At 36.0% G+C, this 27,499-nt stretch overlaps 2 protein-coding genes across 9 annotated transcripts in view; one reads left to right on the forward strand and one right to left on the reverse strand.

Annotated features, from left to right (window-relative positions):
- LOC139984502 (circularly permutated Ras protein 1-like) overlaps positions 1-13,370 on the reverse strand; it is a 33,309-nt gene extending 19,939 nt beyond the window's left edge. For 4 of the 8 annotated variants that reach the window (XM_071998515.1, XM_071998876.1, XM_071998442.1 and 1 more), the window contains exons 1-8: positions 13,181-13,370; positions 11,333-11,470; positions 10,174-10,208; positions 8,631-8,681; positions 4,677-4,745; positions 3,875-3,937; positions 2,385-2,444; positions 1,429-1,536 (exon numbers count right to left, since the gene is read on the reverse strand). In XM_071998515.1, the coding sequence (XP_071854616.1) occupies positions 1,429-1,536; positions 2,385-2,444; positions 3,875-3,937; positions 4,677-4,745; positions 8,631-8,681; positions 10,174-10,208; positions 11,333-11,412 (466 nt within the window). In that variant the 5' untranslated portion in view covers positions 11,413-11,470; positions 13,181-13,370. The remainder of the gene's footprint in view (positions 1-1,428; positions 1,537-2,384; positions 2,445-3,874; positions 3,938-4,676; positions 4,746-8,630; positions 8,682-10,173; positions 10,209-11,332; positions 11,471-13,180) is intronic. The other 4 variants (XM_071998734.1, XM_071998575.1, XM_071998655.1 and 1 more) reach the window with 3 other exon arrangements.
- A 196-nt stretch (positions 13,371-13,566) lies between these two features.
- Positions 13,567-27,344, forward strand: LOC139958827 (stabilizer of axonemal microtubules 4-like). Its single transcript, XM_071956236.1, has 12 exons — positions 13,567-13,747; positions 15,573-15,818; positions 16,370-16,523; positions 17,513-17,644; positions 18,540-18,600; positions 20,388-20,500; positions 21,305-21,376; positions 21,827-21,928; positions 22,926-23,114; positions 25,096-25,184; positions 26,139-26,303; positions 26,954-27,344. Exons 2-12 carry the CDS (start codon positions 15,595-15,597, stop codon positions 27,051-27,053), a joined length of 1,401 nt encoding a protein of 466 aa, XP_071812337.1. The 5' UTR covers positions 13,567-13,747; positions 15,573-15,594; the 3' UTR covers positions 27,054-27,344.
- The last annotated feature ends 155 nt before the right edge of the window (positions 27,345-27,499 follow it).

Genomic DNA, 27,499 nt, shown 5'->3' on the forward strand with positions numbered 1-27,499 from the left:
TAGAAAAACAGCAAGGTAAAGCAGTGGTGACAAACAGCGTCATATACACTCAATGGTGTTGTTATTAAATTGATCTGTAGCTATACAAACATATAGGTACAGCTCTATACAATACTACAACAGAGAACAAGGCATAGTGTATTAATATGCAAAGCCACATACTGTTAGTAAGCATCATATTATACATCTGGTTATAAGTTTCAATGGAAATTAATTAGATAATTAGGCTAAACTAACAAGTCAATGTTGACATTAATCTATTCACATATATAATCTGTTTCGCACATCTGAACAAAGCTAACGTCACCATCAATTGGGAATTCCCCGATATCTCCTATCTTTTCTATCTAATTAGAAGATCTGGGTGGATTTAGACCTTTTTTTATTAAATGTCCAAATGTTCAGGTAGTTCTGACAAAGTAATATATATATTGGAAAATCCTTCTCAGCTGTTCTCGACATCTAGCTAGACCTAGATATCTCCAACTTGAGTATGGAATAGTGAATTATTAATTGGAAACGGTCCTCTAACCAATCTCATCTTACATTGAGATTAATTAAACATTTAATTTCATATCTGGTACCAATATTTTATTAGGGACTGTTCAAAATTACTTTTTTTTTACTTCCCCAGAATGGGAAGAGGGAACCCTGAAATTAGACGGTCCCTTATCTAGGTAGGCGTTTTCATCCTGTTCTCCTTTCCTCTGATATATGTTAAATCCCCCCCCCCCCCCACATTACTAAAACTAAACCTCAAAGCAAAGTACTTCAGGACTGTTAATGTAGTAACAGTTGTGTTATGAGTTAGGCCACAGAGAAAAGAGATAGCAATTTGGTGTTGTAAAGGTGAGGACAAAATTCTCTTCTAAGCATGTATGCATATAGTTGTGTTATGAGCTGGCCACAGAGAAAAGAGATAACAAAGTATAAATGGTGTTTTGAGGGTGAGGGCAATATTCTCATATAAGCATGTATGCATATCGTTGTGTTATGAGCTACGCCACAGAGAAAAGCAAAAACAAGGTCAAAAATGGTGTTTTGAAGGTGACAACAATATTTTCTTCTAAGCATGTATGCATATAGTTGTGTTATGAGCTAGGCCACAGAGAAAAAAGAGAAACCAAGGTCAAAAATGTGTTTTGAAGGTGAGGGCAATATTTTCTTCTAAGCATGTATGCATATAGTTGTGTTATGAGCTAGTCCACAGAGAAATGAGTTAGCAAAGTATAAATGGTGTTTTGAGGGTGAGAATTTATTCTCATCTCAGCATGTATGCATATCGTTGAATCAATTGCAATGGATACAACCCACAAGCAACACCAGATGAATTTGAAGCCAGATTTAATGTTTGAAGAGAGGCGTTGATCCACATGGAGGAAGCAGGGCGAAAGCTGTTTGTTGCTGTAAAGTGATCTGGTAACTTACTTGAAAGTGGAGTGTAAATCGAAGACTGTTCACCGGGTAACTTACTCTGGAGGAGTGGTGTATAGGTCGTGTCTGGGACTTCTGGTAAGCCAGCATTATCATAAATTTCTGTAAGAAACACAAAACAAATAAAGGTTAACTGCATATGTGAGTGTTTGGGGCTAATTAGTAGATGTTTCTGTTTATTAGATCTGTTCTTAGTCTCTGCCTTATACTTGACTTACTATATAACATCATCATGTTTTCATTATCTCAGGGATGCCAACCTCTTGACACAAAAAAAAACAGACTGGATATCCTAAAAAAAATCATATTTTGGAGAGAAAAATCAAATTTTCACGAAAACTTGACACTACCACTGGCCTGTTGGCCCCGGGCCAGTAAAATGTCAGAAAAATGTTTTACTGGTAAGAACGGGCAAGGAAAATGTTTGCTTTTTCATTAACATTTAATGAGAAAATTGTAAAGCTGCCGATTCTGCGTATTTCCCGCCCATGTAGGCTCCTTGTTCAACGTGTTTGTCAGGGTTTGGGGGGCTTACTTCTATGCGATTCAGCTTTCTTTAAAAAAAATGAAAAATGAAAAAAAAAAAGATGAAAAATCGTGTTTTCAAGAGGCAATATCATATTATCGTATTTCACTTGTTTTATAGTACTAAATACGATAAAATCGTACTGGTTGGCATCTCTGTTACCTGCATGGGGCTCCTTGCCATTCTTTTCTACATGGTTTTCACCTGTGTTTACTTAAACCCTTCATTACTTTTCTTACATGGTCTTAAGTTATTATTTTAATTGTCTTTCTTTATTGACTTTCAATATAAGTTATGTCACATGGTGTACTTAATACCACTCCTGTATTTCTTAACTGCAAGACTCGTCCGTAACAATTTTCATTAACCTATGAACAAGTTTCTTTCGATTACATCATCTTTCAGTATCTCCTGTTTAACTCACGTGTTTCTTGACCTGGTCTCTGGCCACCCGATGATGCTCCGAATACCGCATTATCGTAAGCTAAAGCAAATCAATAAAAAACGTTACAGTATGAGCAAATTACTATATGAATGAAAAGATAATCAGTTTTGTTTGCAAAGAAACTATAGTACACTATAAGAGACAGAATTCAGGAGAACTTTATTAATTGTAAACAGCAGACATTTAAAGAAAAAAGGAGTACATTTATTTCCTTTGATTATTTCATCATTGATTTGCACATGTGTAAATCATGTGACTGACATTAATATGAAAAACTGATCACTTTTGTTTGCACAGGAACTATAGTACTTTATAAGAGACAGAATTCAGGAGACCTTTATTAATTGTAAAGAGCAGCCATTTGTAACATCACAACAATAAAAAGGAGTGAATTTATGTCCTTTGATTATTTCATCATTGATTTGTACATGTGTAAATCATGTAGTAACTGACATTGAAACATTACACAAAGGGTATATCAAACTGTGTAGTAATTCTGAACAAAGTCAAGAGGACATCAAGTACTCCCATTGAGGGAGTCAGAACTAAAGATAAGTACCTGTACATCAAAATATCTTCAACAGAACTTTCATGTTTCATCATGCTCTTTTGTCTGATTCTGTAGATCAGAGATTCATTGACTCAATTGTATACTTTATTCAAAGCAGTGTTATGACCTATGACCTTTTATTAAATGACAAGGACACATTTGATTGCTTTAAAGCTACTTATCAAATTGATTGGGAAAACTTAAAAATTGTCAATATTAGCCTAAATTTTATTATCATATGAAGCTAAATAATTGCTAATAATATTCAAAAGTATTTTTATGGAGTTTCTGTATATATTTTATATATATGGAGCTGTCTGTTAGGTTGACTATAATGTATGTGATTCTACAATACCACACACATACAGCTGTCTGTTAGCTTGACTATCATGTGTGTGATTCTACAATACCACACACATACAGCTGTCTGTTAGCTTGACTATCATGTGTGTGATTCTACAAAACCACACACATACAGCTGTCTGTTAGGTTGACTATAGTGTATGTGATTCTACAATACCACACACATACAGCTGTCTGTTAGGTTGACTATAATGTATGTGATTCTACAATACCACACACATACAGCTGTCTGTTAGCTTGACTATTGTGTGTGCTTCTACAATACCACACATATACAGCTGTCTGTTAGCTTGACTATCATGTATGTGATTCTACAATACCACACACATACAGCTGTCTGTTAGCTTGACTATCATGTACGTGATTCTGCAATACCACACACATAGCTATCTGTTAGCTTGACTATCATGTATGACGGTGTGGTGGAATTATTAATAGTTGTCCAATTCTTCTGAGCCATGACCATACTTGATAAGTTTTGTGAACTAATGACCATAACTTCCTTTAAGTTGAATTGGAGTTCAACTGTTCACATAATCTACTGTACAGTACTTACTTCTTTGTGGAGATCTTGGTTCACCGTTAGAACTTGCACCAAAGATGGCATTGTCGTAGACTTCTGTGAAAGTGAAAACATTAGTCTGAATCAGAATCAATGTATCATGTTACAATAGGTAAATACAAACAATCAAACATAATGTTTAGATATGAAATGAAACTGAGGAAAATCAATGGTGAACAATGCCAGACACAATAACTTTATATTAGGGGCTCTACTACAACCCTAGTCAAGCAATATATATATATATATATATATATACAGTATATATATATTTATATAGAGTTGGTTGGTTGGCGTCTATCTTGGCGCAGAGTGCTCATGGACAGAGCGGAATATATGTTCAACTCAGTTGTCTGATGATCGCTCAATGCGTGAAACTCTGAGTAAAACTACTAGTGTTCCACTAGTCTCAACAAATATCTATATCTATATCTATATATATATATATATATATTTATATATATACTGTATTACTGAGGGCCTTCTAAGTACAAAGTTTGTCCTATACTCTAGATTTACAACCTGATCAATGCCAAATGTTGTTGTTAATTCGGTAATGACTTTATTGGGTCATCCATTTGCAGGGCTAAGAGCACAAGATTCCTGAAGAAGTCTGTTGACAAACTTGTAGTAAATGCAAGAACTAATAATTATGTAGAATAGGATCACTAAACCCAGTCAAATCAGACCTAAATTGTTGTTAAACCCTAATAATGATTTCCTAGCTGGGGAACAGCAAGAAAATATATCATTCTTTATGTCAAACACACACCTCACAGTGAATCATATGACTTACGGTTTGCAACACTGTTGGGTTGGACTCGACCTTTATGATCGCCACGGAAACCAGGATTGTCATAGTCAGCTATGGAGGAGAAAGATGGAAACGACCAACTGTCAGTGTATAAATCAAATGTTATTATAATTCAGTTGACCAATGAAAACTTCTGTATACTGTCACATGCAAACTATTATCTAAAATTGACCAATGTCAATCAAAAGGAGAGCTTTGAATTTACATAAGAGTTAAACTCAACAGTAAATCAGTACTAGATCATATGTACTGTAGGTCACCAGGATCGGTATTGGCATGTGAAATATTATATTGCAACCAGTGCATACAATAACTAATTTACAATTCAACAGTACAGCAGTTCCCAATCTTGAGTGGTTTTCCCCAAGATCTATTTATAGTAAATACTTTGAAAGATCTGATAGCTGTAAGCTGTGTAAGAAGTACAGATGGTAATTAAGTTTTCATATCTTTATCTAATTCTAGATGATAAAGTCAAAGAGATATCATTGTAATTCATTTTAGTACATAGGTGTAAAGGTTATTTACAACTATAACTACCATGTACAACCGCGTGTCAAGTGACATGAACTAAACAAATGCTATTAACCACGGTATAATATAATACTGTTAAGCACAGTATAATATAATGCTGTTAAGCACAGTATAATATAATGCTGTTAACCATGGTATAATTAAATGCTATTCTATGTATAATTTAATGTCAACCAGGGTATAACTAATTAATGCCATTAACCAGGGTGTAATTTAATGCTATTAACCATTGTATAATTTAATGCTATTAATCATGGTATAATTTAATGCTATTAACAAGGGTATAATTTGATGCTATCAACCAGGGTGTAATTTAACACTATTAACCAGGATACTATTTAATGCTATATTAACCAGGGTATCATTTAATGCTATTAACCAGGGTATCATTTAATGCTATTAACCAGGGTATCATGTAATGCTATTAACCAGGATATCATTTTATGCTGTTAACCAGGATACTATTTAATGCTATTAACCAGGGGATCATTTAATGCTATTAACCAGGATACCATTTAATGCTACTAACCAGAGTATCATTTTATGCTATTAAAAAGGATATAATATTCACAGTGGTATCATATAACGCTATTAACGGGAGTGTAATTTAATACTGTTAACCAGGGTATATATATTTAATGATATAAACCATTGATATCATTTAATGCTATTAACCAGGATTAACCAGGGTATCATAATTTGCAGTGTAAATTTTGTGTAGTAGTTTTGCAGTCTCTTGTAAAATACTATATGGTTTCTGTGTATAAAAACTGTTCTACAAGTTTGCAGTTGTGTGTACAGTACATTAGCAACTAAGTTGTCCACTTTATACCAGACAATTTACTTCCGGTTAACAGACATGTAGCACTATACTGCACTGTACAAATATCAGTAACTCAAAACCTTATATAGACATCAAAAAATAGTTATATACAGTATCTCAATACAAGCTGAATTATTTTCTTATCAAGAAATAAACCAGACTTTAGATATTTAACAACACAGTGATGTTAGGGAATAATTCATATTCCAATTCCTGGCTTGGCCAAAATGTAACTTTTTTTCTTCTCACATTACCTAGCTATGTGATGCATGCCAAACACAGTGGTTCATTTCATTGTTGAATTGATATCCATATATGAATGCTGCTAATAACAGACAATACAGTCAAGGTTAACAAGCTGAGGTAAGGCACACAACTATTGTCCAGGCTGCAATATGAATGGAGTAGTGTGCCATGCAAACTTACTGTATGCCTGTGTGCTATTTCTATTGTGTTCTTTTGAAAAGTGATTCCTTGGCAAGCCAAATTAACACAGTATTCAAGCATTACATATAGAATGGTGGGCTCATAATTGACGCACTTAAGGAGTTGATGCTGTTTGCTATGCTCTGAGCCTCTAAGCTCAGACAGGTCAGGTCCCAGAGAGTAGTAGTATCATGTTGAGGTAATTTTGGTTATTTTTAGGGAGTTAGATTTCCAAATGCCAGAATTTTCGAAATTTCAGACACAGTTAATTTTATTGGTGAACAAATATTAAACTTCTTATAACTGCTAAGTATAAAACTTTGATATCATAAAAAAAATACAAAAAATATGCTCGAGGGGGGAGGGGCGGTCCCCCCTTTGCTCCCCCTTTGGCTATGGCAAGCGTTTAGAAATCTTGTAGGAAACAGGGCAAATTGTAACCCAGTGAACTCATATTGATGTGGATCATATATATATGATTGTACGTACTTACACTCATACACAAGAGATGTACAGACATTATTTTCTATTTATATATAGCCAAACAAAAAAACTATGCCACCAAATATTGGAGGGGGGATAATATATACTATATCTCCCCACCTAAAATATTGGGGGTGGACATGTCCCCCCCGTCCCCCCATGATCGCCACCCATGTGAGAGAACACTTCATATGACAGACTCTGTGTTCTTCCATCACTACAGGTAAAACTATTGTAGCAGCTTTTAGTGTCATTGAATGCAGTCCAGACTCAAGCCTATGACAATTCAAAGGTGATCAATGGACTTAATTGCAGCTATCTGTGATGTTTTCCCAACTATAGAGATAATGACATACTGTTGTAACAAGGACTTGAACTGAGCCAGGATAAAAACAATTAATTTTAAATTAATTTACTGGTTAAAAAGTTTGCTTATTTAGTCGAACAACAAAATGTAGAGAACTCCATTATTGTTATTTGGTAATAACATAAATATAAAAGCAGTGGAAACTTTTAGGAGAGGGTTTCAGTTCTGCTTTACCGGATCCAACTGGTGGGGGAGGGGGGAGCGGGATTCAACTGGACCGTTGCAAGTATCATGATTGGGGGATATGACCCTCATGCCCCCTGCCCCCCCCTTGGTCCCACCACTGTATAAAAGATACCAAAAAGTTAGGAGGAACACCCAATATAGTTATATGATGCCGGAGCCTTTACCACCATGCAGAAGGCTTACACTGTGCATGTACTTGTAAAGACCAACCTTATTTACATACATTTAATCAGAGAACAACCATGCATTTATTGCAGTCAATTCTACACTGTAAGAAGATAAGCTTTCATTCACATCGTTTCTATTGTAATCAAGATTCTTTCAAAACAAAAACAAGGAAATTAATCAATGATCTAGATAAATTTGGCCTATCTTGTTGAAATGTACACTTGCAACTTCAAGTTAAATTAGCAAAAACGGGGAATTTTAGAAGTGGATATAATCAGAGATCTACATTTAATTTCGTATCAACAAACGTATTAGAAACAGTGAACAGAGCAGAACTATTTTCCGATGCAATACATGGAGGAAGCTATGCAATCGAACAACAAATATACATGTCTGCCAAAAGGTTTGGGTGTGTAAGTATCAAGCACAGGTAAAAATTACTATAGGAAATACTGTTTCCTTATTTATAAGCTTGCCCCTTACTGAAAGTCTAAAGGAGGAAGTATCAACCTACAGTACTAGATCTCAAATGTCTGAACAATTGTTACTATCATTTCTTCTAAAGGGAAATACTGCACTGGTGAGGGGAAGAAAAAAATGATGTATGTGTACCAATGTGTGGGAAATAGCAGAATATTAAATTATCTGAGTAGAGGTTCAAGTGAAGAATGAGTGGAATTACTTCTTGAAATAATCCAAACAGTTTGATCAGCAATTCACAGATGGCCCAACACCTCCGACAATACTACCATTATTCTGTCTCAACTATAAACTTCAAAATGACGATTTATAGTTTAGTCTGTGAAATGACTTCTTCTGAAATCGTTTGAATCGCTGTAAACGATGAAAGGATGTTAACTGAATGAATGGAAAAATGGAACAAGACGATAAAAGGAAACAAAAATCGATCTACTTTAACGACATTAAACGAATGTTTGTACGACAGTACCTGAAGCCGAACTTCCTGGGATTGCCACAGGCTGTAAACCGCCGTACAGTGCTACATGGATGAAAATTAGTGAATAGCGATTAAATATGAAAAGATGGTGAAATAGTCAGAAAAATGAGATGGTTAAAATGAAAGAGAATGTGAATTACTGGTTAAGTTCACACAAAGACATATAAAGAAAGAAACTTATAGAGTACTGTACTTAAAGCAATGGAAACCCAATCCTGATGGCCACGTAACTAATCCCCCTCACCCCGCCCCCCCCCCCCCTTCTCTTCTCCTTATTGAGATGAAAGTAATGAAACACTGACAACATTTAAAGAAGAAACTTAAAGAGTACTGTACTTAAAGCAAACAATGGACACCCATTAACACATTCCAGGTTGCCACATAACTACCGACCCCCCCCCCCCCCTTCTCTTCTCCTCATTGAGATGAAACACTGTCCTACATGTACTGTACTATTCCCTCCCGTCCAAAAGGTAGTAGTCCCACCAGCAACCTCCCCCTCCCCCCAACAGTCTGTAAATAGTAGATCAGTTTACATTGATAACCATCAGATATATATCAATCCCCTGTGAGGAAGAATAGTAAAAATGATACCAAAAAATATAACTGGAAAACATCTGGCACTGATCAATTTAAATTATTAATAATTTGAGGTGAAGTTTTGCTCAATTAGTGTATACTGATTCAAAAGTGTGACTCGTGGCTCGTCAGAGCACATGACAGGCTGAACAGTGTTAATTTGCATTTTCTTAACTGCCACAGGGTCGGTATAACCAGTCATGTCCAAGCAAGTCAAATGGAATACAGTGCACCAACTCATTATATTACTCTACAGCTGTAGCTAATATAAAACCAATTAAAAGTGTAAAACAATACAAAATTATAGCTTCATGGTACAGTAATAGGTCGTCTTTAATAATTCCAACTCAAAATTGGTTTGGTTGCCATAGCCACAAACTACAGCCTAGCTGGCAAAAGCTAGTGTCAGTTCCTCAATGAAAAAGATATGAAGACATAGTTAAACTCAACTAAAACTGAAAGCAAACTTAGACAAACTTCAGGGCAGCTTGGAAACCAAATTTTGATCTGCATTGTCTTGGTTTTGATCAATAAGTATGATTGTTGAATCCTACAGCAAGTCTAAACCAATGTTTACCAAGTAACAACAACATGGACTCACAATAAAAAAATGTACAATACTTGTAAATGATAATTACTGTAGATAAAAGATATTAGAATTATGAAATAGACTATTACAGTCCCAACTATATTTTGTAATATACAGAGCATGCCTTTGTGCCAAACATATTATAATACTAAGCTACCATAGGTACTGTACTAGCAACATGTTAACCACTGCCTGGTGTTAACACAGTCTGTTTATTTAATAACTTAACCATTGCTTGCATATCGTACCACGCTGTAGGCTATGTCTACATCAGCAGTTTCAGCCAGGAACTGTTTTATGATCATATTACAATGCAGATATTATTTGCATAAATTGCAACTTAATGGCAAAGGTAGAAAGACTTACCGTTATTCACCGATAGGCCTTGATATAGGGCAAATCTAGTGAAAAGTAGAAAAATAAATAACAGGCTTGAGCAGTCAAATTATGCTAAAAAGAAGTTTATTTGAGGCAGAATTTTGACTAGAGCACAGCCATTGTTGATTCCATCTTTGTTGATCGGGTAGATTTTGAATTAAGCCATACGATATTGTTTTCAAATTCTTGTAAAGTTAAAGAGTCATGTGCATACATTTTTCATGTACCGAATCAGAATGTTGAATAGTTGCATATATTATTAAAAGGTCAGAAACGTACAAACAATGATTACAAGTTCCCCTCAAAAGTACAGTACAATCCAGTGTTATTTACAAAGTTCTTATCAACAGAACATCAATTTCATAGTATGTAAGTACTACAATGATCACATTTTGAAGTTAAAGGTTTATGTTCAGTCAACATGAGCACATTACACATAAATACCTTCCTAACAGATTAACTTCACAATCTTTTTTAAGTTTTGAAGTTCTACAGGTACAGGTTTATACTGTACTGTGCTGTAGGTATCACATACACAATGCACAGTTCAAAGTCAAAATTATATATGCAAAGCACTACAGTATCTCCCACAATTTGTGTGATAAAGTGATTCCACTAAAAGTTAAAATATATAAAACGATTCTTTTAGACCCTGGGGATCTACTTCCTTTTAAGAAGAGTCCATTGTGTAGGACGGTCCTGTTTTATTTATAACTGAATTAATGGCTTGTGTTTGCTTGCATCACACAATGTTCAACATACAGTATTTTAATTGGTTTTTTGGTTTATTGGTTGTTAGTAAACTAATTTACCTCAAGAGTGATATAATGACTATAGTAGATGCAGTCCAGCATGTACTTGAGCAGGGCAGAATCTCTTGATTTGGCAAGTCACACCAATTTTTTATTATTATTTTTTTGGTGGGGGGGGGATAAGAATTTCTTCATACAAGGTATATTTATGGAAAGTCACAACTTATGAAAAAAAAATCCTTAAATATAATTGGCCTTGGTATATGACAATGTAATGATAGAAGTGGAACAGATACTGCAGATATTTTACATTTTGTTAAGAAACTTGCTGGGGAGGAGTGAACAATTAAATTTATTAAATTAAGTAGGCTACTGTACTCCTACAGTATACTTACGCCCCCTCCATGTAACTATCATCAATCTCTTCTTCATCAGATTCATCATAATTTAAGATATGGGTGGAAGCAAACTCCATCTTGGTGTGTTGATGACCATGGGCACAAACCAATTCTAAAGTTGAAGATGCTGCTAATCTTGAAATGACAATTTCAAAAAATTCTACATTTCTATTGTTCATAAGTGAAGAGTGATTTAATGCCAAGTATATATAGTCCTTGTATGCAAATTAAGTAAAATATATCATCAAACTGCACATAATGGCCGGGTCATTATTTTAATGTTATGTTCTTCTGAAGAAGAAATTTGCTTTCATTGTTATTTTTTTTATGGAGTGTAAATGCAAGAATATTATATTAATATTCATGTTACTTAATGATTATATAGGCCTTGTCCCAGTCTTCTTAATCCCTAAGCATGAGTGTTTTTCTTCATAAAGAAAGACAACTATATGCAAATTGATTTTCTTCAATTAATATAGTAACCATTACAATACAGGGCTCATTTTTAAGAAAATTTTGCCTTAATATTTGGTTGTCATAAAGATTTTTGGGTTGCCCAAATGAACGCACTCGGATTATAAAAATGGCGCCCTTGCACGAGAGCCATAAGTAATACTGAAATGTATCGATTTAGCCTTGTACAGGTGAGTACCGAGGCTGCGCAGGCCTACAGTAGTCTATCGGCCCGAGGCTTGAGTCTTACTCTCAAGGAATAGTCTTACGGGGGTTGACAAATCTTGGACAGAACTGCAGTGCAGAGTTACAGACATTTTAAGTGGTGTATGACATCATGTACTGTACGTGATGTGGAAATTCTCTGGTAGTGAAAAATTATTTCCGAATTAATTTCTGATCATTTCCAGAGACAGAGGATAGGCCCAGGGTATACAGCATGTACATTACAGCAACATAAATGAGCATGCGTAATGCCCGCATGCACAGTATAATACTGCATACTTGCGTGCAGCTGTGAGAAAGAAAGCAACCTGGTGATCACGGCCACCAGAGTCTGTACTCTGTACTGTTCCAAGTACATATGGTACTGCACGTAACCATTAGTTCTACAGTATGCACGTAACAGCTAAAGCGTAGGATTTTCCCCTCATTACGGAATGTACCAAAATGTGATTTATTTCTTAAGTTGTTTCTAAATATGAATTGAGGGCGATACCAAAAAGCTACTATAATTTTTTTCAGAGCAGATTTTTATTTTAAAGAATAGGGATTTTCCAAATTTTGTTTGAAGACTAGAACACTTAGGGCAAATATATACAAGTCATCCGTCAGACAACCTAAGCAGGGTTTTAGGTTGTCAGACGTGATTTGTTGTAGTCTCGGACGATCAGACAACCGTTATCTTTGAGCCCTGCAATACCAAATGGTATGTGATGTGCAGGCCTGGGCTACTGCATAGGCTTAGCACAAATAGGCCAGTTGTCAAAGTACAGTATGGTAGTCCTAGTTAATACCAATATGGCAATAGTAAGGCTTTTACTTTAGAGTTAGTCCAGGCTATAGACTCAAGGCCTTTCTAATTAAAATATGGCTGGTTTAACATTTGCTAATATGTACATGGCTTAGAAATAACGTCGGGTGCATATGTAGAAAATGAATCGGTACACTGTTCCGAATAAAGTTGACAATATTTTATCTTGAATATTGTATGACTATTGCCTAGGAAGTGCACATCCCTGTGCTTTCCTAGGGGCAACTAACTTGTGCACAAATCATGTGGAGTACAACAATATAGAATATGTAGGTAACACACTACTGTAGACTACTTTTCACACTACACTTCTCGTAACGTAAAATAGGAACAAATTTAAAGTGATGCCGATGACTTACGTGAAACGTTGTCCAAAACAAATAATATTTCCTACAACTGAAAACGTACGTTAAGACAATATGTGGTAGCTCAAAGCTAGCAAGAATGAGCTGCAGTCCCTCAATCTGCCTTGTCATGAGCAGCAGCGACCTACTTCGTACCTTACGGTCACAATTATTTGTGGGGATTACCACCGGTTTACAATACATACGGTGGTGTATCTAATTGTTTGCGCTGTCCAAAGTTCATACAAACTTTGGGCACGCCCAGATTGTTATTAGATCCGCCTAATATGAATATTCATATATATGAATGGATATCTGCATACCAAAGTAAACTGAATATGTATGTTACTATAACAACAAACAATTACTTCCGTAAACGCTGACAGTACACATGTACTGTTTTCACAATGTTATGTTGGTACCGGTTGTACAACTTGTAGGTAACTGTGTCTATAATTACTTGTGATCTATGAATTTTATTTCGTCCAATATATAAGCGAAGTCTGTAGGAACTGAATTGCTCCAGTCTAGAGAGTAGCGAGGATTACATCTGCAGTTATTGGATGCCAGAAAGCCAGATAGGTAGGCCAAGTTACAACTTGCTTTAGTTTAGGCCTTAGATATTTCACAATCTTTGGATTGTATGCTTATCTATCTCCTAAACCTATAGTAATACTAATACTAGTACTGTAGTAGCGGTACATTACCGGCTATATCTGAAACGTTTAAATACGTTACTAACCACACGGTCTCGCAAGGAGACATCTGCAGTTTGTGACTTTTAGGCTTCATTTTATAGGAGGAAGTACAGAACTCAGGGCCACTCAATTCACCTGTCTAGAACCTAGCATTTTGGTGCTAGGATGCACAGATAGCACATACTCTCTACCCCAGCATATACCATACAGGATATGATAGAGAAGACAAGAAGCTCATAGCAGTAACTGGCATAGCTATGTTGTAGTTATGTATGGATACCTTGTCTAGGCTAATTGATGTGCACAACTACCTAGCCTAGACAATTTACTCAGTTGTTCACATAATTATAATTACTTACAATTAATGTTCTAGATGATAGTAGATCCTAAGGATTGACTGTGCCCAAGTCAATTCTTAGGATCTAGTGCCATTCTGCCATAGGATGTTTACCGCCATACCTTTCTGCCACAGGTTTCGAAGGCTCGAAACCTATGGCGAAAAGGTACATTTTAAGAATGGATTTTACACTGGTGTACAGGAATGTATCGATGAAACTTTCTTTGAATCGCGTGGAAGGATAGATGTACCATCTTCAAGTGTAACGGTTCGCTCGATAGACTGAATTGTAGTTAAGACAAGATTGGGGGATTCTTACACAGTCTTTTAATTTACAGTCAGTATTGCAAGGTTTGGAACACTGCTAAGTTCGGACACCCCTAAGAAATACACAATTTCACCATGACAACCTACAGCATGCGCCAATTTCACGAAAAACTACAAAGCTACAGTTATTTTCTCTCCAAAGTAACCTGTGTGCAAGTATGTACTTACATATTTGTCAATAAAAGGAAGTTATAGTTTTGGGGTGTTTTAAGGCTTAGGTGTCTGAAATTCGCAGTGTCCATGCTACAGGTTGATCGAGTAATTTTAATTGTAAGTTTGTGAGAGTCGATACACTGTCTTCAAATATATAATAGTTGGTTGAATAAATCAAATTAAATTAGACTGATGTTTATTAAAAAGACTGATTCTGATTGTCAATTTAAAAGACCAATAATGTGGATTTTGTGGACATAGGTAGATTCAAGCGAAGCAATACGTACAGTGCATGTGTTGAAGATGGTTTAACAGTGTGACCAGCATATTGTTAACCAAAAGAAGGTTGGATGAGGGTGTTTGGGAATGGGTTCTGTTGATATGCTCGCACAATACGCTGCCATTTTAATTATGCTATCAGCCGCCTAATTGTTTCCTCCCTACCCTCCTAACAAAATAAACAGCTCTTATTCCTTGCCTCATTTTTCTGTGAATTTCTTGTTCCCAAGCCAATGCTATTCACTGATTCACCCATGAAGCACCAACCCATCCTAACAATCCATTACCTGATATTTCTAACCTTCATAATATAACTCTACTCCTACCCACAATAATGTGCTCTTTTCGTCATATATAAAGTGCTTTACCGCCATGACGGTAACATGGCGAAATTGCACTAGCGGAAAGTACTGATGGCAGGATGACACAGGCCGAAATCCATCAAACTTGCTTGGGCTTAACTTTTGCACATATAGTTTCTACATTTCAATATTGCCATACACATAAAAACAGAGCTGCTATGTTAATTTAATTTAATTTTTTTCAGTCACTATCAAAACTTACGTTAACCATGAAATAGCAATAATTTACCAGTTTTGATTTCATCTTACAGATTGTTAAATCTATACCTCACTATGGGTCTGTTACCTGTTGGACCCCGCACAGCCCATGTGTCTGCCAGTTATGGACCAGATGCTGACAACATGAAGTTCTACTCTACAACATATGCTGCCTCCTATGCCACAGAGCCATTTGAACCAAGATTAGGAAAACACATCGGAACTGGTTACCAATCAAATTTTCGACCCGGGGTTTATTACAGCCAGCGGATAGATGAACTTGACAATCCAGCCATAGGGTAAGTTTAAACTACTTTGCAGCTGTTGTATTAATAGAGAGCATAAATTAAAATGCTTGCTTTAAATACTAAATTGATAGTGAAAGTGTATGTATTGTATGTATACATCATTTAAGAAGTAAGCTGGATGGTACGTAGCAGCTGCGATTCAAAGAAATTGAAGTTTAGATTCAACAGAGTATTAATTTTTCCTCTGTTGTAACTTTAAGATATGAGAATGAGTTCATGTGCTTACCAACAAGGGAAACAATATCTGTAATGAATAAATCCTATTTTAAGAAATCATCGGTTGAAATTAGTTCATTGCTGAGTTGAAATGAGAAGATATTTTGCAGTGAGAGGATTTGAGTAAAGGTTTATATGGGTGAAGGGGAAGTTGAGGGGAGACTTATCTTTTTGAACTACAGTATTTGAAGTTTCATTGTGGTAAAATTTAAACAACTTATTTCAACAGATGACTGAAATTAACTTCTCATAAGAAAAGCCATTCATTATTTCTTTAACTTCTGCTATTCCTTTACATAAAATTTTTCTTTTAACTCATTCAATAGAAAAATTCTTCAAGGTAACTACAATTCTATCACAAAAGTTGACTTCAAACCATCTATAGGGTCAAACGGTAGAGACCGCCTACCTCACCAGCTAACCCAAGTTGGAAGCGGATTTACTCGTCAAGACCCCATCACGTATCCAACAGTTGGCAATGTAAGTTTTTAACCGTCCTGGAAATCTTCCAAGTCCTTCTGTGTAGCGTAGTCAGTGCAAGATATATGGTGGGATTGGTGTTAGCATAAAAGAAACAAGATATGAATTGAGCTGGAACAACATGATGAGAATGAAGGTAGAACAACGTGATGAGAATGAAGGTAGAACAACATGGTGAGGTTGTAGGTAGAACAACATGATGAGATTGAAGGTATTCAGTGTGTATTCAGTGCAAGATATATAGTAGAATTGGTGTTAGCATGAAAGAAACAAGATGTGAATTTATGCAGAACAACATGATGAGAATGAAGGTAGAACAACATGATGAGAATGAACGCAGAACAACATGATGAGAATGAACGCAGAACAACATGATGAGAATGAAGGTAGAACAACATGATGAGAATGAACGCAGAACAACATGATGAGAATGAACGCAGAACAACATGATGAGAATGAAGGTAGAACAACATGATGAGAATGAAGATATTCAGTGCATGTTCACTGCAAGATATATGGTGGGATTGGTGTTAGCTTGACAGAAAACAAGATGTGAATTTAGGCAGAACAACATGATGAGAATGAACGCAGAACAACATGATGAGAATGAAGGTAGAACAACATGAGACGTGACTGTAGGCAGAGAAACATGATTAGAATGTTGTGTATTGTCAGTGCTACATGAGATCATGGTAGTTTGTGCAACACGATAAGATTGAGCAATTTTTGGTTGCTTGTACAGTAGCAGCAACATGACGAGAGTTCAGTCAGAGAAGCCTGATGAGGTTCATCTTGTCTTCCTAACTCAAGTCAAATGATTTGAAGACAAGATAGGTGATATGTCTCATGTGGTTTCCGGATTTGATTTAAAACAAGAATGACTCCTCCCACGATAGGGAAATTGAATAAATTTAGTTATGTATCCTCCTTACTGCTTCCTCTTGCTTAAGCTCAACTCAGCATTTCTTCATTATCTTTGCTCCTAACAGGTACGTAAAGTCTGTGTCGATACTAGAGACCATGGTCTCGGTCCAGCTATCAGTGGTGTACTACCTAAGCACAGAGCTTTGCTCCATAAACTCAAGTCTAAAGACCCAGTGTCTCTAGAGAACTCAGCACATGTAAGCTATACTTTCTGATTGTTACAGGAAATACATATCAGTGCTACAGAAATATTGTCTTCATAATCAAAACTGCCATCATGAATATTCAGTAGAGACTATGTTTATTTATAACTGTGTCAACCCCTCCCCAAACCCAACCAACCTTCCACAGCAGGTCATATTTGTGTCAATCTGCAAATCAGATTCCATATTAGCTTCCAATAGGCCTACAGTATCCTACAAGTCATTCCATTCTTTACCTACTGTAGTACAAAGTGTACTTTCAAGATTATTTTCCAAGCTGCATTGAACAATAAACGTTCCTGTCGACCACCCAAGCATACTCTTTCCATTGTATCATCAATAACTTGATTCACCCAAGCATACTCTTTCCATTGTATCATCAATAACTTGATTCAGTTTTCTCTGTGAGTTCCATTTCCTCATATTGTACATATTGCTTTGATTGGTCATTCTTCACTTTCTGTTCAGTTAAGATTTAGGGGAAGCTGGATACTGCATAAATTATTTCACTTTTAGGGAGGGCCTTGGAAGGGGGGGGCTGGAGGATAAGGAATACAATTCTTTAACATTTTAAATCTCTACATATATACTAACATGTGAAATGAAACTTGGGAGGGGTTTTGGAGGGGGTTGGAGGTAGTTGCAACAAGGAATTGGGACAGGATTTTCCACATCTGGTAATCTGTAGATCTTTACTGACTTATGAAAGGATCGTAATATATATAGTAGGTGAAAATTTGAGAAGTATTGCAATGGGAAAAGGGAGATAGAAGACACTAAATGTATTAAATATTCATTATTACTGATTAAATGTATTTTGATTAAATGTCCTAGGAAGGTATCAAACAGAAAAAATAGCCATAACTCATTTTATGTATGTTCTCTCCAGGGCCCAAGTTTTATGAGCACAGAAAATAAAGTCAGATACCAAGGAATGCCGACAGTAAGAAGTAAGTCTTTAATGCATTTGTATACCCAATAGTATATATGTAGGTGGAAGCTGGAAGTTTTTTTACTGTTCTGGATTTCACAACTCATTATGATTTCAATTCAATTGTCTTTGTCATTACCTCCATTTCATTAACAAAAGTCTGTTCAAAGTATCTCTTTCGAGATCCGGCTTTAGGAATCACAAATAATTTCAAGTTGGTTAGCCGGCATCATGTTTGATCTCTAGAGTAAGGCAACATATGTCACCAACAAAGAACTAGTATTGTTCGACACAGGTGACAAACGCCTACAGTGGAATTACGACTTACCGATTTCCCAAACCTCTGGACATACAATCAGTGCCCAAAGCCTAGTGGTTAGGGTGTCCACATCTAATAAAAGGGGAGGCCCGGGTTTGAATCCCGGTGGAGGCTGCAAGTTTTTTTCACTGTTCTGGATTTTCCAACTTGCTACAATTACATGTATGTAAATGTTCAAAGTATCTTTTTCAAGATCCGGCTTTAGGAATCACAAATGATTTCGAGTTGGTAAGCATCATGATTGATCTCTAGAGTAAGGCAAAATATGTCACCAAATCAGAACTAGTATTGTTCGATACAGGTGACAAACGCCTACAGTGTCATAACGACCTTCCTTACCGGTTTCGAACCTCTGGACATAAAATCAGCGTCCATAGCCTAGTGGTTAGGGTGTCTGCGTACAAAGCGTGAGGCCCGGGTTATATATATATATATATAGATATATGTAGATACTAGATGAGACTAGTGGAACACTAGTAGTTGTAACTCGGAGTTTCACGCTTTGTAGCGATCTTCAGACAACTCAGAGTTGTCTGAAGATCGCTACAAAGCGTGAAACTCCGAGTTACAACTACTAGTGTTCCACTAGTCTCATCTAGTATCTACATATATTCCGCTCTGTCCAATGGACATAGAGCACTCTGCGCCAAGATAGACGCCAACCTACTCTATATATAGATATATATATATATAAATTTATAACATTTTGTACAATAAACCAGCTGCCTCCATTTCTGATGGTTATCTACACAGTTCTCCATTTGTTTAAACATTGCCCCATCTTAGCAGACTTGTGATAAGCTTATCTTGGAACCTCAATTGTGGGTTCCCCATCAGGTCTTGATCCACTCGCCAGTTCTGTATGTAGAAGAGCTATGACAAATCTATAGGCCTGACCTATTCCTCAACCTTAGCACTTGCAAGAAGAACTTCCTCATCAGAATTCAAATGATCCCATTTAATGTTCAGTTTTATACCTCAGATGTTGTATTACACACAGGTGCTATTTAAATATTTGATGGCAATAAAAACTCTGGCATACTGTACATAAGCATACAGCTATGAGACACTGGTTGTTGACTTTTGATCCCTGTTTCCATATGATAACTAAATTAATATCTCATGTCACATCAATATCATTTCCAGTTTAAACATAAAACTCTTATTTTGTTTACACTGCCGGGCCTCTTCCAGTGGCCTGCATAATATATTCTTAGTTTTCATGGATGTAGCTCAGCCAACCATGGTGATATATTGAAGATAACACTCTAAAATGATTAAAAACATCTCTTAATTGTTTTCCTATATTACATTGTATCCTCTCAATTGATGTCATTATAAATCTCATTAAAAAGATAAATGTATTTGTAACTCTTTCATAAGCTCATAACTTTCATGAACTAACTGAAAGTAAACAACAAAACAACAGCTCATTTAAATATTTTTAGAGAATTTAAATTATTTTTCTTGCTTTTTATTTTCTTTAGTGGACACCGCTACTAAGACCATCGGACCAAAGCAAGGGTCAGGATACACTCACGCATACAACATTGAACCAATCACATTCCATCCGGGCTCTCCTCATACGAATGAATACCCGGTGAGTTTCATGCTTTACTAATTGGTCTGCATAATGAACTAACATAAAGTGCCTTTATGAGATATCCCTCACACAGAGTTTATTATCATTCCTAATGAAATTATTACAAGAAACTAAAGGAAGGGAGAATTAGGGATATTCCCTTTTTCCTGCTTTGACAACAATGGCATTGTTTAAAGAAAAGTTCACATGAGATTAACAATATGAATGATTTAGTTTAGTCCATTCAGATTAGAGTTTTAATTTATTGTTTATGTTTTTTACTTTGTTAGATCTTGCCAAATATCCTCTGTGATTATAAATATAGGGTTGTGAAGTAAATTAAAGAGGTCTGTTATATTTGCAGTATGTTAACATCTCCTTTCATGCATATGTATCAGCACACAATGGTTAATACCGCATATTTTTTTTTCACAAAAATGTTATTTAAGTAGGTCTGGTATATTACTTTGTTTATTATTTCTAACAAACAAAGCAATTTCAGTGAAAAATGAATGGATCTGCTCAAATCATTTCAGAAATTTTGGACAATACATGAAACCACTTTTCTTTTTTGTAAAGGGCTTAGACTGATAGCCTTTGATTGATAACTCATAGAAAAGCATATTAGTGTTGCTGTACAGGGAGTGAGGTTCAATATGCATTGAAATAATAATAATCAGCAGTTATTTTTACGACACTTAAGCTACCAAAAATGTGGGAGAAAAATATTTTATTTCTTATTATATATATTGAAAAAAAAATTCATATTATATTATATTATTGTAAAATATTTCTCAAATTTTTATCTCTTTTACATTTCAGGGTTTCTTCACCTATCGTCCTACTGGGGTCAGCGTCATGAAGACAGCGTACTTGCCCTCAGAATTCATGAATGTAAGTCTCAACTTTTGTAACTAGATAAAGTAAATCAGTTCCTTTACAATTACTTCAGTACTTGCCCTCAGAATTCAAGAAATTTCATCACTGCTAGATAAAGTATATCAGTTCCTTTAACAAGTACATCGGTATGAGCCTGAATAAAATGTATTGTAAATTTAGATATGGAATCCACAACATGATATAATATCAAACATAATTGCGCAATCTACAGGGTATTCCACGGTCTCTTTGCAAACAAAGGCTTGTTGTTAATTGCCTTGTTCTATTTATTTATTTTGCTATAAATATATATGCGTGGGATTGTCAAAATCTTACTTAAGTACAAAGAGTGGCATGTGTTATTCTATTCTGCCTACAGTCCTCATTTCTTGAATCAATATGATGGATTAAGTAATCATAATATGTTCATAATTAATCAAAACCTTCTCATTTAATTATAATTAGGGAGATGAGAAGTTACCAGTGATCACCAGCCGATCTGTCAGGGATACAGGATTCACTCATGAGAAAGCCAAACCGTTATATGTGAACAGAGTAATGGGAGATGTAAGTCAAAATGGATTTTTATGAAGATTTCAAATTAATCACCACCTCTTTAACTAGCCAATCACTCCTTTAAGTTCAGTAATTATGTTATATTATAGTTTATTATAGTATATATTATAGTCAATTGACATTTAATATCCCATCAATTAAATAATTAATTATCGATTAATCAGAGAAGTTCAAAATATGTAACTCTGTTTTGTTTAAACTGAGACTTAATTGGCTATCCACGTAAATGAACTAGTATGTTAATCTCTTCCCCCACGGTCTGGTTTTGAAAAATATCAAAACCGACATCACAAATGGCTCATAAATCTATATGTTATAAATATTCATATGTTTCACTTCTTACAGAATTTCTACAGACAGGGATGTCAAGAAGAAAATTTAGATTTTAAGTTAACGAAAAGCTGACATTAGTTTAAAATGTCTGTTCAAACACATGCAGAAAAGTGATGTTCGATAAGGAAGCTAGGTCATTGGATTTCAGCAGTATCGTGAAATGTTTCTCTTCAAAATGATCCACATTATCAAGAATGATTTCAGAGGGACCACACTTCCCCACCCCACCCTACCCCCACTTTCCCAATCTACCCCACCACATCCCCGCCCACCACCACATCCCCACCACCACATCCCCACCCCACCACCACATCCCCACCCCACCACCGCATTCCCACCCCACCACCGCATTCCCACCCCACCACCACATCCCCGCCACATCACCACATCCCCACCCCATCACCACCCTACCACCACCTCCCCACTCCACCCCACCACCTGCACTTCCCAACCCCCATTTTACACCGTCTCTTCCCACTCCTAGATAGAACAACTAAAATGGCAAATTCATTTACCATTTTGACTATTTACTCAAAAGATGATCCTGTCATGGAAATGTTACAGGGTTAGTATTTTCTCCAAAGTTTGCAAGTATTGTTATTTAATTTTGTTTTTACATAACTTTCATAAATGTTGTTAATATTTTTTGAATCAGGCCTACACCAAGCTAGGGGAGGTGCCCTCAGCTGTAGGTGAGAGGACCAAGAAGCTGGACCCTGCTGAATATCTGAACATGACGAACCCAAATAATCACTCGACGATCACCAGTAAATCTTTCCAAGGAGAGCAAAGACCATCACCTTCTGAAAGCCAAAGGTTGCAGAGATATTACGTGGGCAGCAAGGTGTGTTATCATTATGTTTGCAATTATTACAGTAATGGATTGACCAGCAAGGTGTGTTATCATTATGTTTGCAATTATTACAGTAATGGATTGGGCAGTGGGTTGTGGTCTTAGTTACATAACAAGTAGTACTGTATCACACAGAAATCATACTCAAGCAGTACTATATTACACTGAAACCATATTCTAGCAGTACCATATTACACTGTAACCATATTCAAGCAGTACCGTATTACACTGTAACCATATTCAAGCAGTACGGTATTACACTGTAACCATATTCAAGCAGTACTATATTACACTGTAACCATATTCAAGCAGTACCGTATTACACTGTATACATATTCAAGCAGTACCGTATCACACTGTAACCATATTCAAGCAGTACGGTATTACACTGTAACCATATTCAAGCAGTACGGTAGTACACTGTAACCATATTCAAGCAGTACTTTATTACACTGTAACCATATTGAAGCAGTACCGTATTACACTGTAACCATATTCAAGCAGTACGGTATTACACTGTAACCATATTCAAGCAGTACGGAAGTACACTGTAACCATATTCAAGCAGTACCATATTACACTGTAACCATATTCAAGCAGTACCATATTACACTGTAACCATATTCAAGCAGTACCATATTACACTGTAACCATATTCAACCAGTACCGTATTACACTGTAACTATATTCAAGCAGTACTATATTACACTGTAACCATATTCAAGCAGTACCGTATGACACAGTAACCATATTCAAGCAGTACCATATTACACTGTAACCATATTCAAGCAGTACTGTATTACACTGTAACCATATTCAAGCAGTACTGTATTACACTGTAACCATATTCAAGCAGTACCCTATGACACAGTAACAATATTCAAGCAGTACTATATGACACAATAACATTATTAAAGCAGTACCATATTACACTGTAACTATATTCAAGCAGTACCGTAGTACACTGTAACCATATTCAAGCAGTACTATATTACACTGTATCCATATACAAGCAGTACTGTATCACACTGTAACCATATTCAAGCAGTACGGTAGTACACAGAAATCACATTCAAGCAGTATACCGTATGACACAGTAACCATATTCAAGCAGTACGGTAGTACGTACTGTAACCATATTCAAGCATGCAGTACTGTATTACACTGTAACCATATTCAAGCAGTACTGCATTACATCACCATATAAAAGCCACACCGTATATACAAACAATATAAAAGCATCAGTTTAGTAACATTAAGACAGCGTTGTATTACATAACTTTGTAAATGTATCTCTATAGTGCACTACAAAATGAAGTCAGCACTGTGTTATATTGCTCAGGCAATCCTTACTATTGGTTGATAATGCCAGCCATGAAGTCTACCATTGTATACTTAAAGTACAATATGGCAGTTTTTAGTTCCTACTTGTTGACATTACTGTGGAATGTTTTTGGGATTTTCGTCATATATTGAACGTCTGTGATGACGATAACACAAGAAGCTAATGTATAATTTAGGTTCAAGTATATACACAGCAGCTGTGACATAGCAAACACAATTTGCAGTAACCAAATATGCCAAGAATAACTATTTCAGCTTCACAAAGAGTTTACTCAGATTCTTTGTAAAGTGAAACACTCTCTTCAATGTAGTAAAGCAGCATTGGAATTATCATAGAAGACTTCCTCATAAAAGTTGAACTTTCTAACAGTTCATTGCTTGTTTGAGGTAGGGGTACTATGCCAGTCACCCCTCCCCCCCCACCTCACCCTACCCCTTTCAACATACTACATATTCAAAGTGCCTCCCTAAGTATACATTTGTACCATGTTAGCTGTATATTAAAGTTTTTGGTGGGCATACCATTAGTTAATTATTTTAATCTAGTGTAATTTAAAAGAAAAATTACGATTGTTTTATGTTTTCAAATTTGAAGTATAGCATGAATTAAATTCTTTCATTTCGACAGGAATTATCAGGCTACAGTGACAACAATGATAAGCCACAGGTCCAGATACCCACTGAGCCTTATAGATGGATAACCCATTATGATACAAGGTAAATATTATGTTGTATGTGGTTAATAATATGATTATACCCTACTGGCATTTGCAGTAGGCCTACCTTTATCTGTTCCTTTCACCCAGCAATTTAATGTTAACAAACTTAACTTCAAATTCCAATTGGGGATATAAAGACTGACAAATGCATGCTACCTACACTGAATATGATATGATGTTGTGCAGAGCTGATAAGATATGGAATGACAGGGGATCAATAAGGGGGCCCTAGAAAATGATATAAAGAATCAGTGGCGGAGCTAGGCGTATTGGTCAGAGAATGGTCTGTAGGGGCGCTTTTGACTCTATCTAAGCGGAGCGCCACCACAGGTTGGCGCGGAGCATCCGCCCCCCCCTGACTGTATGGACGCTCTGCCACTGTAAAGAATATATTATAGTGTGTACTCCTTTTTATAATATACTTAAGGAGATGAGGAGAGTAAAATTACAAGGCCCTGGTGAGATAATTGTCTCTGGGAACCAATGTGGACCTTGATGCCTCTGTTGTTATTACAATGATATATACTGTATGACACATAGGAGGCCCTGGTGAGATAATTGTCTCTGGGACCCAATATGGACTTTGATGCCTCTGTTGTTATTAAAATGATCTATACTGTATGTAACATAGGAGGCCCTGGTGAGATAATTGCCTCTTTGACCCAATGTGGACCTTGATGCCTCTGTTGTTATTAAAATGATCTATACTGTATGTAACATAGGAGGCCCTGGTGAGATAATTGCCTCTTTGACCCAATGTAGACCTTGATGCCTCTGTTGTCAATAAAATATACTGTATACAGCCTTGCAGTCTATGTTAACCACTAGGGATATGTATTTATTATCCTTGATGAGAGCATTCTATAATGTTATGAGAGACATATCTGCCAATGTGTCACATCTACTATTCACCTCATTATGATGAGTATAACCTTGTGTGTTTTGTCTTTAGATTCTATGATATGAACCCGAAGGGCAAGGCCAGAGCAGGTAGGACATTTGGTACAATCCAGGATCAACTTCCTGATGGATTCACAAAGAGTACTGCTGTCCACTCCTTTGGTCCAGAGCTGAACACTACAGACCAACTACGCAGACTACATCCCTATGTTGCCAGGTAACTAAACCAAACAGAAAATATATATGTTAAAATTTATGGTATCTGATAACTGCAATCAATCACCAAGTTTATGAAACCAAAGACATGATAAACCTTATATTCAGTTTAGGGGTAGGGGAGGGGGGGGGTCAAAGAGAGGTAGTCGTAAGGGGCTGTGAGTTAGAAGGAATGCACATGACCAAGTTTTAGTTATTGTTTCCTCAAAATGTTGATTGAGTAAAAAACCCATAATGCAATAGTTAAACTTAGTTTGCAAGTTTGTAAAAACTCTCAGGGTCAGATGGCATTTAGGTCATCATGAACAACTTTATTCAGACGTACGAGGTATACCCTCAGTTAATGAAATATCCCTTTATCAGTTCTTATGTGGGCTCTAAGTTTCATTAATTGCATTCCATTACAGAATATGAATATAAATTTGTAATTTAATAAACTGACACTAATTACATAAATATTACACAAAATGGAGTTCTAAGTTTTTGTTCAGCGAAGCAACAATTTGTAGGCCCAAATATCCAAGGAGCTTCTATACAGTGATGTCTATATGTTGACCAAAAAGTGTTTTTCATTTGCCAGTGTAAACTCCAGATCAACTTCTGCTACATTTCAACACTGACAAATCTTTATTCATTTACTTTGTCACACAGGAGCATCAAAGCACGAGACCGTTATTACGACGACCACACCCACGACGCCAAGAAATCAGTGACCTTTAACCCTGTTCCACAAGTCATGGCTAGTGTGTAACTGCCGAATACCACCAGCCTCTTACGCAGTCCTCTCGTTTACCTTTCAACTTTTATCGATTCCTTTCAAAATTAATCCCGTCGGTGCGATTGTCTTCATCAATTTTCCTCTCATAAGATGCTTTGATCTGTAAATGCTTGTCCAAATATTTGTTTGCATGTGCAATGTCTATACTGTTGAATTTCATAGTAAAACCATGTGATTGAATATCAAAATACCTCTATATTAGTCCTTTACTTACTATTTGTGCAAAGCCTATCGTATGAAATAATCAGTTTTTGAAAAAATTCATTATGTCTTCTCAATAACAGCAATTAATTATTCATGATGTGTGCTGCATCCAGGTTTGGGTGATGTTACTTTGTAAATTTTGTTGAAAAACGCTATTTTTAAATTGGTTACTATCTGATTCCTTACATTATACATTCATAAGATTGAACATTATA

The sequence above is a fragment of the Apostichopus japonicus genome, chromosome 1, assembly GCF_037975245.1.
Source record: "Apostichopus japonicus isolate 1M-3 chromosome 1, ASM3797524v1, whole genome shotgun sequence".
NCBI classification, from domain to species: domain Eukaryota; kingdom Metazoa; phylum Echinodermata; class Holothuroidea; order Aspidochirotida; family Stichopodidae; genus Apostichopus; species Apostichopus japonicus.